The 20,549-nt window shown below is 37.4% G+C and overlaps 2 protein-coding genes across 2 annotated transcripts; both read right to left on the bottom strand.

The window, feature by feature from the left end:
- Window positions 1-2,384: 2,384 nt before the first annotated feature.
- LOC129558898 (olfactory receptor 14A16-like) lies at window positions 2,385-6,752 on the bottom strand. Its single transcript, XM_055430318.2, has 2 exons — window positions 6,712-6,752; window positions 2,385-3,339 (listed from the first exon to the last, which is right to left on the bottom strand). The coding sequence occupies exons 1-2, from the start codon at window positions 6,750-6,752 to the stop codon at window positions 2,385-2,387; spliced, it is 996 nt and encodes a 331-aa protein (XP_055286293.1).
- Window positions 6,753-18,543: 11,791 nt separating this feature from the next.
- LOC129559545 (olfactory receptor 5A2-like) lies at window positions 18,544-19,479 on the bottom strand. The gene has a single exon (XM_055431401.2). The coding sequence runs from the start codon at window positions 19,477-19,479 to the stop codon at window positions 18,544-18,546; it is 936 nt and encodes a 311-aa protein (XP_055287376.1).
- Between the last annotated feature and the right edge of the window lie 1,070 nt (window positions 19,480-20,549).

The following is a 20,549-nucleotide window of genomic DNA, read 5'->3' as shown; positions in this document are numbered from 1 at the left end:
GAAAACTATTTTTAAAAAGGATAAATCTATTTGACATAGACAAAAAAGAGAGATTTAAAAGAATGTAAACGGTTAAATGGGTGCTGGCTTTGGAGGAAGATGTATATACAACATGAAATACAAGCCCTTTTTCATATCTCAGTTAGTTGACTAAGGTAAGCAAAATTCAGCTCTTTCTAATAAGTTTGAAGTAGAGAGAAAAGCATTAAAAATATAAAGAGAGACTGTAAAAATGGGAGGAAAAGTCTAAAACAGAGTTAATATAAAAAGAAGAGAATGAGATAAGAGTGGATGGAGAGAAAAGGGGAGCACAAATATAAATACTGAGTATTAAGTATAGTATTTATATTTGTGCTCCCCTTTTCTTTTACACTGTTGGGAAAGCAAACTGGTACAGCCACTATGGAGATTACTTGAAAAACTAGGGAATAGAACTGCCATATGACCCAACAATCCTACTGCTATGCATAAACCCTGAGGAAACCAGAATTGAAAGAGACATATGTACCCCAATGTTCATTGCAGTGCTATTTGCAATAGCTAGGACATGGAAGCAATCTAGATGTCCATTGGGAGATGAACAGTTAAGGAAGTGTGATACATAGACACAATGGAATATTACTCAGCCACAAAAAAGAATGCATTTGAGTCAGTTCTAATGAGGTGGATGAACCTGGAGTCTATTTGTCAGAAAGAGAAAGACAAATACTGTATATTAATGCAAATATATGAAATTTAGAAAGACAGTACCAATGATCCTACATGCACAGCAGCAAAGGAGGCACAGACATAAAGAACTGACTTTTGGACTCAGTGGGAGAAGGTGAAGGTGGAATCATTTCAGAGAATAGCATTGAAACATGTGTATTACCATATGTAAACCAGATGACCACTGTGAGTTTGATGCATGAAGCAGGGCACACAAAGGCAATGCTATGGGAAAACCTAGAGGGATAAGGTGGGGAGAGAGATGGGAGAAGGGTTCAGGATGAGAGGGACACATGTACCTGTGGCCAATTCGTGTTATATATGGCAAAAGTCATCACAATATTGTAATTATCCTCCAATTAAAATCAATCAATAAATTATATATATAAATACCTTAAGAAAAGGCATCAACAAAAATAGTAAATGATATTTAGAGAATTCAGTTCAGTTCAGTTCAGTTCAGTCGCTCAGTCGTGTCCGACTCTCCGCGACCCCATGAATCACAGCACGCCAGGCCTCCCTGTCCATCACCAACTCCCGGAGTACACTCAAACTCATGTCCACAGAGTCAGTGATGCCATCCAGCCATCTCATTCTCCGTCGTCCCCTTCTCCTCCCGCCCCCAACCTTTCCCAGCATCAGAGTCTTTTCCAGTGAGTCAACTCGTCTCATGAGGTGGCCAAAGTATTGGAGTTTCAGCTTTAGCATCAGTCCCTCCAATGAACATCCAGGATTGATCTCCTTTAGAATGGACTGGTTGGATCTCCTTGCAGTATAAGGGACTCTCAAGAGTCTTCTCCAACACCACAGTTCAAAAGCATCGATTCTTCGGCGATCAGCTTTCTTCACAGTCCAACTCTCACATCCATACATGACCACGGGAAAAACCATTGCCTTGACTAGACGGACCTTGGTCGGCAAAGTAATGTCTCTGCTTTTTAATATACTATCAAGGTTGGTCATAACTTTCCTTCCAAGGAGCAAGCGTCTTTTAATTTCTATAAATTAAAAAAAAGTAGGATGATAAAAGAAAACATAAACTTTCTCATGGCTGGCTGGCTGGAAAAAAGATTAAACTGTTTTTGCCAAAGTTTCATTTTAACCAGAAATGTGTAGTAAGTGATGCATAATTTGCTATTACAGTCCATAAGATTCTTCTTTGTGACTAATTCTTGATTATTGCAACTTAATAATTTTCTATTTTTAATGGATATATTTTAAACGGAAGTTTTTTAAAATTCTTTTTTACTCTAAGTTTCTAACAAAAGGACAAGCATTTTGATTAGAAAAATAAAATTACATTTCTTCATAATTTCTAGAATAAAATTGTTAAATACAATGCTAGGAAACAAAACATGGCCTGTAAATTTTGGAGAAAGAGTATAATCATGTAAAGGAATTTTGATGATATTAACAAAAGAAATGAAACCATCAGAATAACCCAAGCAGAATATTTTGATATGAAATTAATGATGGAATACATTCAATACACATTGTGCTTCCTAGACAGTCCTCAGCTTCACAAAAAAATATAAAAATCATCAGATATAAATTGATTGCAGAATATGTAAATTTGGTATAGCTATGGCAGGAGAGATGGCAAAATAGTAATGTTAATAGATCTAGCTCTCAATAAATGATTTCACTTACCATACAATTTAAAGTCAGCAGGGAACTTATATATTTAGTAGCAATTTACCACCCAGGATTTTGCCTAAGGCAGCCTTCATATCCTTGTTCCTCAGACTATAGATGAGAGGGTTCAGGCTGGGAGGTAATACAGAGTATAATACAGACATGAAGAGATTCAGTGATGATGCAGACTTAGAATTAGTTCCTAAATAATTGGCAATACCAGAAAAGAGAAACAATATCACTACAGTGAGGTGTGGTATACAAGTAGAGAAAGTTTTGAACCTGCCTTGTGCAGATGGAATCCTCAGGACAGCTGAAAAAATGTAAACATAAGAGGCAATCAGGAAAAGAAAGCATACAAAAGCAAAAGTACAGCTAGCAATGACAAATGCATATTCTAGAATTGGTTCTCCTGAACAAGCAAGTGTGAGCACTGAAGGAATATCACAGAAGAACTGATGTACTATGTAAGGCCCACAGAAAGGTACAGAGAATGTACCTGCAACATGAATGGATCCATAGGCACACCCACTAGCCCACGATGCTATCACCATCTGCAGACAGGTGCCTCTATTCATGGTTGCCTCATAGTACAGAGGATGGCAGATGGCAACATAACGGTCATAGGACATCACTATAAGGAGGGCATACTCTGTGCCAGCCAAAAAGATGAAAAGAAAAATTTGTGAGGCACATCCCAGGAAAGAGATGGAGTAGCTTTGGGTCAGAGAGTTTATGATGGATTTGGGCACGGTGACAGAGATGTAGCAGATATCAATCAAGGACAAATTCTTTAGGAAGAAATACATGGGTGACTGGAGACGCTGGTCAGTGGTGGTGAGAATAATAATGAGGAGGTTCCCCATCAGTGCTGTCAGGTAAATCAAGAAGAAGAATGGAACATAGAGTCCTTGTAGCACCTGGTTATCAGTGAATCCCATGAGCAAAAATTCTGTTATGATGGTAGCGTTGGTTAATTTCTCAGTCAGGCTGATTCTTATTTGTAAAAATAAAGATTATATTAGTAACTAGTTCATTCAGATATGGTAACATTTATCTTTACTTAACTTTTGATATGGCTTGATCCTGAGTGAGGCATAGCTCATCAGATTTCCCTTCTTATAATATTAACAAGTAGAAATAAGATTTGGAGAAGGTCCATTCTAAAGGAGATCAGTCCTGGATGTTTATTGGAAGGACTGATGCTAAAGCTGAAACTGCAATACTTTGGCCACCTCATGCGAAGAGTTGCCTCACTGGAAAAGACTCTGATCTTGGGAGGGATTGGGGGAAGGAGGAGAAGGGGACGACAGAGAATGAGATGGCTGGATGGCATCACCGACTCGATGGACATGAGTTTGAGTGAACTCCGGGAGCTGGTGATGGACAGGGAGGCCTGGTGTGTTGTGCTTCATGGGGTCGCAAAAAGCCGGACACGATTGAGACTGAGCTGAACTGAACTGACTGAATAGCACCCACTCCAGTACTCGTGCCTTTAAAATCCCATGGACTAGGAGCCTGGTAGGCTGCAGTCCATGGGTTTGCTGAGAGTCGGACACGACTGAGCGACTTCACTTTCACTTTTCACTTTCATGCAGTGGAGAAGGAAATGGCAACCCACTCCAGTATTCTTACCTGGAAAATCCCATAGATGGAGAAGCCTGGTGGAATGCCGTTTATGGGGTCGCACAGAGTCAGACAAGACTGAAGCGACTTAGCTGCAACAGAAATAAGATTGATATTAAGGAGAACTTAGAAGAGGCGGAAAGTGAAATTAAATTGCTGTTGGTTAGTTGTCTATAGAACAGAAGAATTTTGTATTTCATGTTTCAGGTATATAGCAGACAGGTGTAAAGCCTTTAGGACATATCAGTGTGTCAAGAAGCTAACACACTTTGCAAGTACAGGCAACAAAGAAAACAATGTTTCTCTTTCCTACTCAGAGATTATTTTCCAAACACTGTTCTAGATCTTGAGAAAGATCAAAATAAAAAAATACAACAAAATGTAACAAAATTAAAGAAAAAATAATGTCAAATGAAATCAAAGATGATACAGAATATATCTGAGGCAGAATATGGGAGAAGCATACATTAGTGTGACAGTGGGATACTAGCTCTTCATTGATAGTAGATAGAAATATTCATAACAGAAATATGACACCAACATTGACATTTCCTACCATATATATCTATTTCTTGTGCCTGCCTGCACAATTCCTTCAAACTACCAGAAGAGAACTGGCCTGTCCAGGGCCATAAAATGAATCTCTCAAAGACACCAGCTTTCATTTAAACAAAATGTGCATGGTGTTTCCTAGCCATTCAGAGACAAGCATTATCATCATACTCTTGGTCCTTGAAATAAGTTGTTTGGAAAATTTTCTCAACAACTGATGCAAGTTCTTTTCACAGATGCAGATGACAATATTGCAACATCTTCCTGAGGTCAGAAGAAGAAAAGCACTTGAGTAATATATCCTTCAAATGTATCAAAATTAAGAGACTTTTCTTCCCATTCATTAGACTTGGCAATCAGACATGGAATAAAAAGTGAATATCCCAATAACCATGGTGTGATGTGGTACATTTTTCTCTTCCATTTTGCATGTGTTCCTTTAAATGTGTAAGGAGAGGATAGTCATTGGTATCTGTTATCAAAAAATACTTTTATTCAAGAATAGCTGCCTATATCATGACCAAGGTGCTTAATTAGCTGTACAATTTGTGTATGACTGCTGTTTTAAGTTTTACCTTCAGCCTCAGCCATTGGTTTAACGATCTTACTTTTCACATGAGGGTACATTTATATAATCATGGTAGGAATTAACCAAGAGAAATGACCAAGGATTTTAATGAGAGAGAGCATTTATTCCCCGAGGGATCAGAAGGCAACCTTAAACCTAGAACTTAAGACTTAGGACCACTTAGGACTCAGGACCACTTAGAAGGGTGATTTACTTACAACTGGTTTTCTGTAGTGAGCATATAACAACTTTATGAATACATTCAAGTTGTGTTTTCTGTTTATTAATGTATTACAATATGAAGATTTCAGTGGCAAATAGAATATTTGAATTCAAGTATTGAAAATAAGCCATGAATGTTGTTTTATTTTCATTTGGTCATGATATTTTTCATTTTTTTGACACTATTATATATTCAAATGTTATTCATGTAATATACCAAGCAATGTAATAGACAACTTAAAGTAAGACTTGCCTCACTACCACATTTCTTCCCAGGGACTGTGGAAGGTACAAGAATGAAAGTCTTTCCTCAAATTTTAAGTAGCTCTTCTTCTGGTTTTATTCATATAACAATGTTCTACTAAGCTGAAAATTCTGATTGGTTTACATTCACTCTTAGAGTTTACCATGATCTCACAATATTCTCAGGACAGTCACACAAAATAGCATATTTTACTATTATTCCAAGAAGTGTAAAGTATCTGTACTTAAAAGGAGGTTGCACAAACCTTATAATTTGATTCTATTATTTTTTATCTTGTTTATTAGATTTTTATTAGTGAGTTTCAGAGTTGAGCCATCAGATGAGTGTCAGATCGTTCTGGTCAGTGGTCATTTAGGAATTAAGAATATCTAAAGATGATAATGAGAATATTTCCATAAAAGTCCTGGTACAGAAAAGAACCTCAGAAGGAATGCTTTCTTTAGTCAGATATAAATTACAATCAGACAATACTGTAAAGATTCTGGACATGCCAATTTTTTTTTCTTTTCTCTCTTAAATTCCTCCTTCTTTCTTGTCTTCCTTTTAATTTTTCTTTATTTCTTTCAACTTTTGTCCTATTTTAGTCTTTTCTTCTCCACTTTGAATATAGATTTATTTTTTTCTTCAATTAGTGCTACTTGACATTCTATTGTTTCTCAAACTGATGAAATAAAATTTGTACTTAAAGCAGGAGAAGAAAAATTAAACATACAATTTTCTCCCTAATGTGCAACCTGTATCTTCATTAAACATTAACCAGAGCTCCTCAAAAAGGGGAGTATCTTGGTCATCCTTAGAGATCAGTTTTCTCCCTTTTTTCTGACACTAAAAGAATAGTGCTCTTCCCCAGATTTGCCAGGGTTTTTTCTGACTTGTTGCTCACTTAGTATGTGCTTGTGTGTGTGTGTGCTAAGTCACTTTAGTTGTGTCCAACTCTTTGCAGCCCTATGGACTGTAGCCCACCTGGTTCCTCTGTCCATGGGATTCTCCAGGCAAGAATACTAGAGTGAGCTGCCATGTCTTCCTCCAGGGGATCTTCCCAACCTAGGGATTGAACCTGCATTTCCTGCGACTCTTGCATTTCAGGCAGATTCTTTACTGCTGAGCCACTGGGGAAGTCCTTGTATGTGCTTACCTGCATAGTTGTTCCTGGTGAACTTTATGTGAAATATCCATATGTCCTTCTTTTATATGATCCTTTGAAAATCTATGTGACTGTGTCTTCAACTTCTGATAGATGAGACACTTCTCAGAACTTTCTGAGAGTTTCTCTGCTGGGTTATAATCCTTAGTTGACTTGAATAAATTTCCTTTATCCTTCTTAACTTGATTATTAATTGAATATTTTTACTTTTTTTTTTTTGTACAGTCAGCAGAATATCAGAATACTCACCAGAGGACACTTGGAGTCCACCCTGAACCAGTGCTTGGTGCTGGAATGGTCTTTTGAGCCCCACCCACTTACTGGTATTCCTCAAGTGTTTTGGTGATTTCACTTGCTATCTGGACATCACTGCTTTAGATGACACCGGGATTTTACCTGAATTGCTTTACTTGTTAGTAGGATGCCAAAGATATATTGTACTACTACATTTCAAAGCGGAGATCTAGGGAGAGATTTGACATTAACTGGCTTGGCTTACCTTTTTAAATTTTGGTTTAAATTCAAAAGATTATGTATATATGATCTGAACAAACACTTTGCTAGTAAAATGAGAGGCCAAGTTTACCCATCTCTGACAAAAAAGGGCACTTTCTTATTTTGGCCATAAGGTGTTGTCAGATAACTAAGACCCTAGTAGAAATGTTGGTGCATCAGTCCTGCAAGAGATCCCACTACAATCATTAAGTAAATTCTGCTCACTGGGGTGGGGTACAATAATATTGATAAACTAATGGTCCAAGTACCCATAGCAGTTTATGCTGGAGCCAGAAACTGAGACTTATTTGCGATTCAAACAGATCCAAGGGTAACTCCTTGGGGAGCTAAACTTAGAAGCAGCACATATTCTATTTATCACACTGCACTGAGAAAATTCATATCTGATCTGATCATGTCTGAATCAGGCTACCAAATTGATAAAAAGAAACAGGCTGAACAGTTCCCTGATGGACAGTCACTCACTTAAACCCAACTGGCTTTATGTACATTTAAAATGAAGCCAATGCATGGAATCACTTATCTTAACTCTTAAATGGACAGGATGAAACTCTTTTGACAATCCAAAACTGTAGAGAAAGCTGGCTTAATAAAACATCTTTTCAAAATTCTGACTTTGAGAGACCAAAAAACCTCCTAGGAAAAATCTGATATTTTAACTTCCATCATATCTTTGAAATGCAAACACAGTCTACATCACCTGAAAATGTAACCTTGGTTCAATTAGTCAGACCTAAAACTGAAAGAAAGAAGGGAAAAGAGGCCTTTTTAAACTCAGGCAGAAAAAGATATGAGATGTCTGTGTCCATTAGGATGAATACACATGTATATGTACATTATAAATATAATATATATTCCTACTTTCAGATGGTGTTATCAAAATTAATTGTAAATGACTTAAAAGTAAGCACATACAAATGAAATATTTCTAAAATAACTTCAAATAGCCAAATTTTTAAAGAAGGATCTAGGACTAAACTTTAATGAATACAAATAAATTTAAATTGATGGTTTAATTAATGTTGATATGTCTTTTGAGTCATCAACTTTATAATACACTTTTATTGTATCTAGGTTTACTGAAATTTAATAAGCACATGTTATCTGTGTTAAAATTTCCCAACAAGAATATTAACTTGGTATCATGATATTTTCATAAATTAATGAAGTAGAGATAAGTGGGATAAAATCTTCTGGGTAAGCTTTTTAAAGAAAGTTATGTTTTATGGTATGTCTACCTACAAATACTATCTCCAGATTTTTAGAAATTTAAAACTTTGGAGTTCAGCGATATTAAGTAATGGAAATTCATTGAATGTCTAGATTATATTAAATAAAATACTAAAGCATCAACTTATATGCAGAGTACTTCATGAGAAATGCAGGACTGGATGAAGCACAAGCTGGAAAAAAGATTGCCGGGAGAAGTATCAATAACTTCAGATATGCAGATGACACCACCCTTATGGCAGAGAGCGAAGAAGAGCTAAAGAGGAGAAGAGTGAAAGAGGAGAGTAAAAAAGTTGGCTTGAAACTCAACATTCATAAAACTGAGATCATGGCATCCAGTCCCATCACTTCATGACAAATAGATGGGGAAACAATGGAAACAGTGACAGATTTTATTTGGGGAAGCTGCAAAATCACTGCAGTGATGACTGCAGCCATGAAATTAAAAGACACTTGCTCCTTGGAAGGAAAGTTATGACCAACATAGACAGCATATTAAAAAGCAGAGACATTACTTTGCCAACAAAGGTCTGTCTGCTCAAAGCTATGGTTTTTCCAGTAGTCATGTATGGATGTGAGAGCTGGACTATGAAGAAAGCTGAGCGCTGAAGAATTGATGCTTTTGAACTGTGGTGTTGCAGAAGACTCTTGAGAGTCCCTTGGACTTTGAGGAGATCCAACCAGTCCGTCCTAAAGGGAATCAGTCCTGAATATTCATTGGAAGGATAGATGCTAAAGCTGAAGTTCTGATACTTGGGTCACCTGCTATGAAGAACTGATTCATTGGAAAAGACCCTGATGCTGGGAAAGATTGAAAGCAAAAAAGAGAACAACAGAGTATGAGATGATTACTAACTCAATGAATATGAATTTGAAAAAAGTCTTGGAGATAGTTAATAGAGGAGCCTGGCATGCATCAGAGGGTCACAGGGTCCATAAGGTCACAGGGCCAGACATGACTTAGTGACTGAATAACAATAACAAATAATTTCAGTATTCTTAGATTTTTAATACTCATTCTTCTGACGTATGGTAAAGAATCTGCCTGCAATGCAGGTGAACTGGGTCCAATCCTTGGGTTGGGTTGGGAAATTCCCCTGGAGAAGGGAATGGCTACCCACTCCAATATTCGTGTCTGGAGAATTCCATGGACAGAGGGGACAGAGGAGCTTGACAAGCTACAGTCCATGGAATCACAAAGAGTCAAACACGACTGAGTGACTACACTTTTGGTTTTTTTTTTTCTGACCTATTTATTATAAATATTTCTACCCTGGCAGGTGTTATGTGTGCACTAAAGAAGAATGTGTATTTTGGTTTTGTTGGATGCAGTGTTCTGGATAAGTCTGTTAGAACTTTTTAGTCTAAAATTATAGGGTAGGTCTGACATATTCTTACTGATTTTTCATCTGAATGTTCTATCCTTTGCTGAAAGTGGCAAAGACTGTTTTCTGATACAAGGACTGAAACTTCAACTATGTTAGGAGAAATCTGGATTTATGTTTCCTCTTCCTTTTCATTTCACTTTGTACTTCACACAATTCCTCAAAAATAGAATGAATCATAAATGCTGTGACTGAGAAAATAGACATATATTTAGATAATGTCATGAAGACTCACAATTTCTTGACAGAAAGGTTCATGAAATTGGGTAGGTTGTTCCAAAGAGAATTGCTTTGGATATGAGTGACCCTTGCAGAAGGCAATGGCACCCCACTCCAGTACTCTTGCCTGGAAAATCCCATGGGTGGAGGAGCCTGGTAGGCTGCAGTCCATGGGGTCGCCAAGAGTTGGACGTGACTGAGCAACTTCACTTTCACTTTTCGCTTTCATGCGTTGGAGAAGGAAATGGCAACCCACTCCAGTGTTCTTGCCTGGAGAATCCCAGGGACGGGAGCTTGGTGGGCTGCCGTCTATGGGGTCGCATAGAGTTGGACACGACTGAAGCAACTTATCAGCAGCAGAGGGAAAACAGTTGCAACTTAAGTTAAAAATGTCCCTTAAATATTAAACCCCTCTCCAGTTTTCTGAGAAAAAAAAAAGTAAGAAAATAGTCAAATAAGGCATAAAACTGGGTATTTTGGCTAATGATAATATGTTGGTGATTTACAGGGAGGCCTGGCGTGCTGTGTTTCATGGGGTCACAAAGAGTCGGACACGACTGAGTGACTGAACTGAACTGAACTGAACTGCATGGTCTCTTCACATTGGGAATGGTATCTGATCTACTGGCTCTATTTGGAATCTGGTGATTCTTGGCAATGGACGCAGTTTTGTCTTTTCAGCAGGTCTATCAATGACTGGGGAGCCAGCTTTTAAAAGCACACTGCACTTTAGTTTTCTAACATTTCTATTTATTTTTATGCGTATTGTGTTTCTGTGCAATAATGTAAGTTTAAGAGGTGATACAGAAAATAAAGTGTTCAATAAGTAAATGATACAGTGATTATTTACCCTGATGGTTTTGATATTTATATTAGAGATATTCCTTTATTAATGTTTTAAATATTTTTTGAAATTTTATTTAATATATAATAACTCTTAAAAAGTGCCATTTTTTCAGGTGATTTATATCCTTTATGGGAAATTTATTTTAGTTTAATTTTATTTTATTTAGCCACATTATAAATATCTCCTCTTTAATATGGATGGTAGGGCTTCCCAGGTGGCTCAGTGGTAAAAAAATCTGCCTGCCAATTCAGGAGACACAGAAGACACAGTGTATGCTGGTTTGATCCCTTAGTCAGGAAGATCCCCTGAAGGAGGAAATGGCAACCCACTCCAGAATCCCATGGACAGAGGAGCCTGGCAGGCTACAGTCCACGGGGTTGCAAGAGTTGGACACAACTGAGTGACTAGGCACACATATTATATTTATTGTTATTAATTCTTCCTAAATGAGAAAACTGATTACAACATACAATATTGTTTAGAGCTTGTCTACTTGCAAGCATCTCTTTCTAAAGTGCGTGATGAAGAACAGTAGAGTAGGTTGGGTAACTTTTAATTCTACAAAACATGGGCCAAATTTGGGGAAACCAGAAGCAACCTTAAGATCCTGAATTTCCTAAATAGATTAATCAATCTTTAAAAAGGAATAGAGTTGGACTGTGAAGAAAGCTGGTCGCCGAAGAATTAATGCTTTTGAACTGTGGTGCTGGAGAAGACTCTTGAGAGTCCCTTGGACTGCAAGGAGATCCAACCAGTCCATTCTAAAGGAGATCAATCCTGGGTGTTCATTGGAAAGACTGATGCTAAAGCTGAAACTCCAATACTTTGGCCACCTCATGCGACGAGTTGCCTCACTGGAAAAGAGTCTGATGCTAGGAGGGATTGGGGGCAGGAGGAGACGGGGACGACAGAGAATGAGATGGCTGGATGGCATCACCGACTGGATGGACATGAGTTTGAGTGAGCTCCGGGAGTTGGTGACGGACAGGGAGGCCTGGTGTGCTGTGATTCATGGGGTCGCAAAGAGTCGTACACAACTGAGTGACTGAACTGAACTGAACTGAACTGAAAAAGGAATATTCACTTAATTGTAGATTAGGGAAACATACAATGTGCTAGAAAGAGTGTCCAATACTAAGGGAATTTTAAAATATAAAATATCCTCATTAGAACTGATTCAAATGCATTCTTTTTGATGGCTGAAAAATATTCCATTGTGTATATGTACAAAGCTTTCTTATCCATTCATCTGCAGATGGACATCTAGGTTGCTTCCATGTCCTCGCTATTATAAACAGTGCTGCAATGAACATTGGAGTACATGTGTTTCTTTCAATTCTGGTTTCCTCGTTGTGTACGCCCAGGAATGCGATTGCTGGATCACATGGCAGTTCTATTTCCAGTTTTTTGAGGAATCTCCACACTGTTCTCCATAGTGGCTGTAAGGTGGAAGGGGGGTTCAAGAAGGGGAACACATGTACACCCAGGGCGGATTCGTGTCAATGTATGGCAAAAACAACCAATATATTAATGTAAAGTAATTAGCTTTCAATAAAAAAAAAAAAGTGAAGAAAAAAAAAATCCTATGAACATATAAAAACAAAAAGTCCTCTAAATCCTGGCATCAAACATCCTTCAAGATACTTAATTGCAAAGTTAAAACAATCCACAGTACTGTGTATATATTATATGCTATTTTTTGTACAGAAAATATTCTAAATTTCTATTTATTTTGTATGCCTTGTGCCCACATCCTGCCACAAAGAATATCCAGATTATTCTAAGTAATCACTTAATTTATTTACAGGAAATCACTATATTATTTACCTATACAAGCAAAGGAAAATATGAGTAGATGATAAAATTGAAGTATTGCAATTTCTAAATATGCACTTTCTTTTATAACTTTGAATTTTTAAACACATGACATAATTCATTCTTAGATGTAAAATAAGATAGCATGAATTGAATGCCATGACCTTATAATCATATGGATTATGTAAAATTGTCACTCAGCAAAGTTTGAGTGAAAGGTGCCTGATGATTGGAAGAACTTAATTTACAGAACCTTGAGTTTTTTTAGTGAGTTCAGGGAGGGCCTCTGCCATAGGAAAGCGATGCCTTAGGGGAGATCTTAAAAGAAAAGCAGCATACCCTGATTGCTGAAGGAAGAAGAGCCCAGTGGAGTGAGTAATATGCTTCATGACATGTAGGGGAAAATTCATGTTGAGTATATGGTGATAAGACAATCTAGTAATGCTTCAAGTCTGACAAAAGAAAGAACAAGAAAATAAGACAAAACTAGACCATGCAATATTTCTAGATCAGCATGAGTAGTCTAGTTTATATTCTTAAAGCAGAAAAATACTCTTACCTGTTTTAGAAATGAAAGAGACATATTCTTATTAGCACTGTAAAATGTCCATTCTGATTGTATCAAGTGGGTATCACTGGATGTTGTCCTCAGGGGAAGGGTCAGATCTTTGTGGGGAATAACAGTGGTATCTAAATATATACAATATGTAGCTTAGATTCTGATATTGTCTAAGGAAATGAAAATATATTGATATATTTGAAAAGAATTCGGTAGAAAAAATGAGAATAGTGATGGATTAGGGGATGGCAGTGAAAATTCGAATGCACCAGACTTCTACCTTAAATAACAAGGAACCATTACTTGACAGAGTTGTGGGTTTTTTTCCCATGAAAATAATGGAATGAAGCAGACTTCAGTTTTCTATATTTAATTTCAGAATTCAAGTCTCTTTCATAAGGAAACGGTCAGTGAGCAGATAGATATTTTACACAGAATTCAGTACACTAGTATTTGGAAGGAATACACAAATACAGATTTAATATACAAAATATAAATTGCAACATTTATTTCAGCATATTCATACCATAGAGAAAGGTACAACCAGAAAAACTATTTACAAACCATTTCCTAAGTCAGGAAGTTGCTCAAATACTTATAAAAATTACCTTTATATACATTGTCATTTTAATTCACAGAACTACATGTATTGATAAGTGTTAGAGAACAAATTATAAGTAAGCACTATTCTCTCTATAAAATATTTAATTTCTTTGCATCCTGTGAAATTTTATCAAATACCCTTCTAGTTTTATAATCTAAATAAATACTATTTTGCTTTCATTTTAACTTTTTCTTGTGGGTTTGCATTTTGTTTTATGTTTACACTACTTTATAAAGATCACCAGCAAGAAAAATTCTAAAATTTATGATAATCAGTTTTAATGTATCCTGCCAAAAAGAAATGTGGTACTTATTACATACAAAGTTTGCCCTTTTCCAGTTTTTGAAAGTAAGATCAAAGTGTTGACAAAAATATAAAAACAAGATGAAGATGAATAAATGAGACAGGTAAACTTATCTGTGTATCTTTAAATTGTAGTTGGAGTAGATAACAGAATTTTTCCTTTTGGAATGACTCAAAATCACCCACGGTTCCTGGCTTGTCCTTGCCAAAAGCAAAGAAAAATAAATAAGTCAGTTTTGGGATAAGTGGTGTGATAAAAGGATGAAGACTTAGATATATATTCTACCAAAGAACTGGATTTCAGAAGATCACTACCATTAACAGAATAAGAAAAAGTCTTTGTCCATTCGTGAGGATTTAAGAGAATGCCACACCAAAATATGCTGCTTTGGCATAATGACTATTTTGAGCTGAAAGCACTTGAGAAACAGCAGATTCAGGAAGGGCTTTATGATTTTTCCTTTCTACCTATAATAAAAACATAACATTTCCTTTTGGAAGCTACACACTCTGACACAGGAAAAGAAGAGCATTCTTATCACTGAAAGTTGGACTTTGATAACAAAATGAACCTGTAAAACAAATATAGTAAAATACATTTTATTGTTCTTTAGTTTCTCTATGAATTTCTTAGTCACACTCCCACAACTTCATGCTCCTAGCCCAGGAATCTTTGTCTTGTCACATCCACAAAACTTACCACTTTGATTAAAAAAAAAAGTTACATAAACTTTTGGGTTTAATGACTTCTGGTTTCTGTTTTCTTGAAGAAAAATGAATAATATAATAGTTGCAAATTCAATTTTTAGGACTTTAGCCTGGGGCATAGCCTCTCACTAGCTTTAGGAAGAGGTCTCTGATGCTGGGAGGGATTGGGGGCAGGAGGAGACCAGGATGACAGAGAATGAGATGGTTGGATGGCATCACCGATTAGATGTACATGAGTTTGAGTGAACTCCGGGAGTTGGTGATGGACAGGGAGGCCTGGCGTGCTGTGATTCATGGGGTCACAAAGAGTCGGACACGACTGAAAGACTGAACTAAACTGAACTGAACTGAGGAGAGAAGCCAGTATATATAACTTTTTGCTAGGAAATACATGCCTCCAAGTATACATCTTGGCAGGTCAGGAAGCAACAGTTAGAACTGGATATGGAACAACAGACTGGTTCCAAATAGGAAAAGGAGTACGTCAAGGCTGTATATTGTCACCCTGCTTATTTAACTTATATGCAGAGTACATCATGAGGAATGCTGGGCTGGAAGAAACACAAGCTGGAATCAAGACTGCTGGGAGAAATATCAATAACCTCAGATATGCAGATGACACCACCATTATGGCAGAAAGTGAAGAGGAACTCAAAAACCTCTTGATGAAAGTGAAAGAGGAGAGTGAAAAAGTTGGCTTGAAGCTCAACATTCAGAAAACTAAGATCATGGCATCTGGTCCCACCACTTCATGGGAAATAGATGGGAAAACAGTGGAAACAGTGTCAGACTTTATTTTTGGGGGGCTCCAAAATCACTGTGGATGCTGATTGCAGCCATGAAATTAAAAGACACTTACTCCTTGGAAGGAAAGTTATGACCAGCCTAGATAGCATATTAAAAAGCAGAGACATTACTTTGCCAACAAAGGTCCGTCTAGTCAAGGCTATGGTTTTTCCAGTGGTCATGTATGGATGTGAGAGTTGGACTGTGAAGAAAGCTGATCGCTGAAGAATTGATGCTTTTGAACTGTGGTGCTGGAGAAGACTCTTGAGAGTACTTTGGACTGCAAGGAGATCCAGCCAGTCCATCCAAAAGGAGATCAGTCCTGGGTGTTTATTAGAAGGACTGATGCTGAAGCTGAAACTCCAATACTTTGGCCACCTCATGCAAAGAATTGACTCATTGGAATAGACTCTGATGCTGGGAGGGATTGGGGGCAGGAGGAGAAGGGGAGGACAGAGAATGAGATGGCTCGATGGCATCATCAACTCGATGGACATGAGTTTGAGTGAACTCCAGGAGTTGGTGATGGACAGAGAGGCCTGGTGTGCTGTGATTCATGGGGTTGCAAAGAGTCAGACACGACTGAGTGACTGAACTGACTGGCTGACTGAAGAGATTAGCATCATCACCAACTCAATGGACATGAATCTGAGTAAATAACATTACTATGTTCAAGAAGACCTCAGTACAATGTCATTGTAATAAAGAAACAAACAACATAAATTTCCTGACCACGAGGACGTCAACTCTGACTCCATACTGGAGCAAACTCTGGGAGACAGTGAAGGACAGGGAAGCCTGGTGTACTGCAATCCATGGAATTGCAGAGTTGGACTTGACTAAGTGACTGAACAAAAAAATTTTTGTTGTTATTGTTTCCTTGTTATTGTTATAATTGTATACACTTTTGATATTCTATTGGAAAAGAAAGGGTTAACAGTGTTGCTGGATAGCACATATTTTTCATTTACATGTACAGGTAATTTTGATAATAGTTTCCATGAATGTGTGTTGAATTAAAAATAAAAACTTTTAATTAAAAATTAAAAATTGGGAATTCATGCAAACAGCTTGTTTTAATTATGTACCAGAAAATGACATGTCAAAATTTAAAAGAAAACAAGCATTGTCATGTGTAAGAAAATTTTGAATAGATTTTTTTTTTAAACAGATTTTTTAAAAAACTTTGACTGCTTAAAATAGTTCTTGTAGTGATTTCATTTGCAAATCAGTCAACTGGGGAATCTTGTTTCAGTGCATCATCTCATTCAAGGAATTGAAGCTAGATTTGCATTTCTACAATGTCCCAGGTTACTCTGAATCTTCTATGCCACTGACCACACTCTAAATAGCAAAACTTTCAGAGGCAATCTGGTAAAGAAAGTGAAGTGAAACTTAATCTCTCATTTGTGTCCAACTCTTTGTGATCCTATGGACTGTAGCCTGCCAGGCTCCTCTGTCCATGGAATTCTCCAGGCAAAAATATTGGAGTGTGTATCCATTCTCTTCTCCAGGGGATCTTCCCAACCCAGTAATTGAAGCAGGGTCTCCTGCATCGCAGGAAGATTCTTTACCATCTGAGCCACCAGGGAAGTCCCTAGGTAAAGAACACTCATCTATAAAGCTTTGGTAGAATTTATTTCTTCCAGCACTCATTGAAATAAAACTTGTAAAGCTTTTCATTAACATGGAAGGTGGACTTGATGATGGCATTCTTTTTTCTAAGACTTTTTTTTTTCCTTTTCATCCCCTCTCTTTCTCTGGCTTAATTAAATTAGTTTTCTTAAATTATTGTGTGCTTAAATATTTTATAAGAATATTAAAAAGCTGATACTTGTTTTACCACATTAGATGTTCAGTTCTTGTACTCTCTAGTTCTAGATATTTTCCTTTTTTTCCCTCTACTTATTAAAATTTTTACCTCTGTGCTCATTGGAAATTCTGTAATATTATCTGAAAATTTTTAACTATCTATTTTCCTAATGAAATTCTCCAGTTATACTTATATGCATACTTAAATCAACATCCATGCTTGTGAATAGTTGCTGCTGCTGCTGCTGCTAAGTCACTTCAGTCGTGTCCGACTCTGTGTGACCCCACAGACGGAAGCCCACCAGGCTCCCCTGTCCCTGGGATTCTCCAAGTAAGAACACTGGAGTGGGTTGCCATTTCCTTCTCCAATGTGTGAAAGTGGAAAGTGAAAAGTGAAAGTGAAGTCGCTCAGTCGTGTCCGACCCTTAGCGACCCCACGGATTGCAGCCTACCAGGCTCCTCCATCTATGGGATTTTCTAGGCAAGAATACTAGAGTGGCTTGCCATTGCCTTCTCCTGGCTCATTATATGTGTTTAATAAATATTTAAAGAATTTGAAGTAAAAGATGGTACATTTATAATGGTCCATCTACTAAATGAAGCAACACTGAGTAATTTAATAGAAACAAATTCTGGCCCATGGTTACTATTAAGATATAAATTATTTAAAAAATCAACTTAACCATTCAGTTCAGTTCAGTTCAGTCATGTCCAACTCTTTGTGACCCCATGAATCACAGCACGCCAGGCATCCCTGTGGACTAAATTAGACAATTTTCCTATTGTAAATGTCTCATGGTCAGGAAATTTATGTTATTTGTTTCTTTATTACAATGACATTGTACTTAGGTCTTCTTAAACATAGTAATTACAGAATATCTATTTCAGCAGAATTCAAACCAAAATGAAAAATACAGATTTCTCCATATTAGGTGGCATCACTTACATAATTTTAAATACTTACCATTTGCAAATGTGGTTGGGGAATCAATTCTAAATTGCTTTAATTGATCTCTCAAATATTCTGCATGTGTCCATCCTAGAGCAACCTCTTTCGTGCTAGAACTTTCCTGAAAGCTTTCTTCACATCTTTGTTTCTTAGGGTATATACGAGAGGATTTACCAATGGAGTGACTACACAGTAGAACACTGAAATCACTTTACCCATGGTAAAATTGTACTTGGCTGGAGGACGAACATAGGCAAAGATAATGGTTCCATAATAGATGGTGACCACAGTGAGGTGGGAGGCGCAGGTGGAGAAAGTTTTCTTCCGAGACTCTCGAGAAGATAGCTTGATTATTGTGACCACAATATTCCCATAGGATGACATAGTGAGAAGAAAAGAACTCAGAATCACAACAGAGCTACATGTGTAACCCAAAGCCTCCGCCAAGAATGTATCTGAGCAGGAGAGTTTAAAAATTGGATCTGAGTCACAGAAGAAATGATTGATCTTCTGGGGTCCACAAAAGTTTAGGTAAGAGATGAGTATGGTGGGTAGGAGAGGGGCAATGAAGCCCCCAATCCACGATCCAGCTGAAAACTGCAGGCATACCTGGAGACTCATGAGAAATGAGTATCTTAGAGGGCTGCATATAGCCAGGTATCGGTCATAGGCCATCACAGCCAACAGGATGCACTCTGTGGCCCCCATAGAGAAAAAAAAGTAGTACTGGGTTATACAACCAGAAATGGAAATGGTAACAACCTGTGAGAGACAAGTGGCCAGCAATTTAGGCACTGTGGCTGTCGTGTACCAGATCTCTAGAAAGGACAAATTTCCTAAAAAAAAGTACATGGGTGTTTGAAGTGTGGAATCCATGAGAACAATGAAGATGATGAGGGTGTTTCCCATGAGAGAGAGCAGATATACAGTAAGAAAAATCACAAATAATGCAAGCCTTAGATAGAGAACACCAGAAAATCCAAGAAAAATAAATTCTGTTACTCTTGTTTGATTTGCCACATTCATATCTCATCTTCTAAGTCTGGAATGAAGCAACAAAACCTAGAATATGGCAGATAAGCAAGGAAGGAATATTTCATATTTATCCACTCTAAGGGAGATCGATCCTGGGTGTTCATTGGAAGGACTGATGCTAAAGCTGAAACTGCAATACTTTGGCCACCTCATGCGACGAGTTGACTCACTGGAAAAGACTCTGATGCTGGGAAAGGTTGGGGGCGGGAGGAGAAGGGGACGACAGAGAATGAGATGGCTGGATGGCATCACCGACTCTGTGGACATGAGTTTGAGTGAACTCCGGGAGTTGGTGATGGACAGGGAGGCCTGGCGTGCTGTGATTCATGGGGTCGCGGAGAGTCGGACATGACTGAGCGACTGAACTGAACTGAACTGAACTGAACTGAATGTCTGGCAAAAATAACTGGTATCTTTATAAGTATTTTTACATCATTTAGTTTATCTAGTTTATGAAATAAATCACAAAGGTAAGCAGTCTAATAATCTACTTTACAAATGAAGAAACTAAACAAATAAATATTTTTCCTAATTGCATCACTTTAGTTTGAAGGTGATATAGCATATCCAAGTAGGTTGTTTTAAACAACTGCAGGTCAACTAATATATAAAATTGTGGCCATTGGAACAATTACGCCATTGTCACATCACTGAAGATTTCACATCCTAGACATTAGAGGAGGGTGAAGAAATGAACAGCAGGTGGATCAGAGGCCAGTGCACTGGGGGTGGGCACTCTGAGAATGGACCCTCTGGGCCATATTAGTAGCCTTATGCAGACAAAGAATTGCCTACACTTTTAACACTATAAACCCTGTTACATGGACTCCTTTAGGGTTTGGTGGGAAATTGGTAGATGAACAAACTGTATCTGCAGAAAAGTTTTTAAAAAAGCATGAATTTGACATTTATGGACAAGTTTTTGTGCATAAATATTATTTTAACTTTTTTAGTCTTTGTTTTTAAAATCGTTGCATCTATTAATTCTCCTACATTGTTTGTGTGTGTGTGTGTTAGTTGCTTGTCGTGTCCAACTCTTTGCAACCCCACAGACTGTAGCC

Source organism: Moschus berezovskii, chromosome 8 (assembly GCF_049115385.1).
Source record: "Moschus berezovskii isolate FMDL1 chromosome 8, NW_MosBer_1.0, whole genome shotgun sequence".
In the NCBI taxonomy this organism is placed as follows: domain Eukaryota; kingdom Metazoa; phylum Chordata; class Mammalia; order Artiodactyla; family Moschidae; genus Moschus; species Moschus berezovskii.
This window is presented reverse-complemented; position numbering and strand designations above follow the sequence as displayed.

Bases quoted from the DNA above. Each gene is read 5' to 3' on its own strand.
- LOC129558898 (XM_055430318.2), bottom strand. From the start codon at position 6,752: ATGGATATTTCACATAAAGTTCACCAGGAACAACTATGCAG. The intron at 3,340-6,711 runs GTAAGCACATAC...TTTACAAATAAG, and splicing joins CACCAGGAACAACTATGCAG to AATCAGCCTGACTGAGAAAT.
- LOC129559545 (XM_055431401.2), bottom strand. From the start codon at position 19,479: ATGAATGTGGCAAATCAAACAAGAGTAACAGAATTTATTTTTCTTGGA.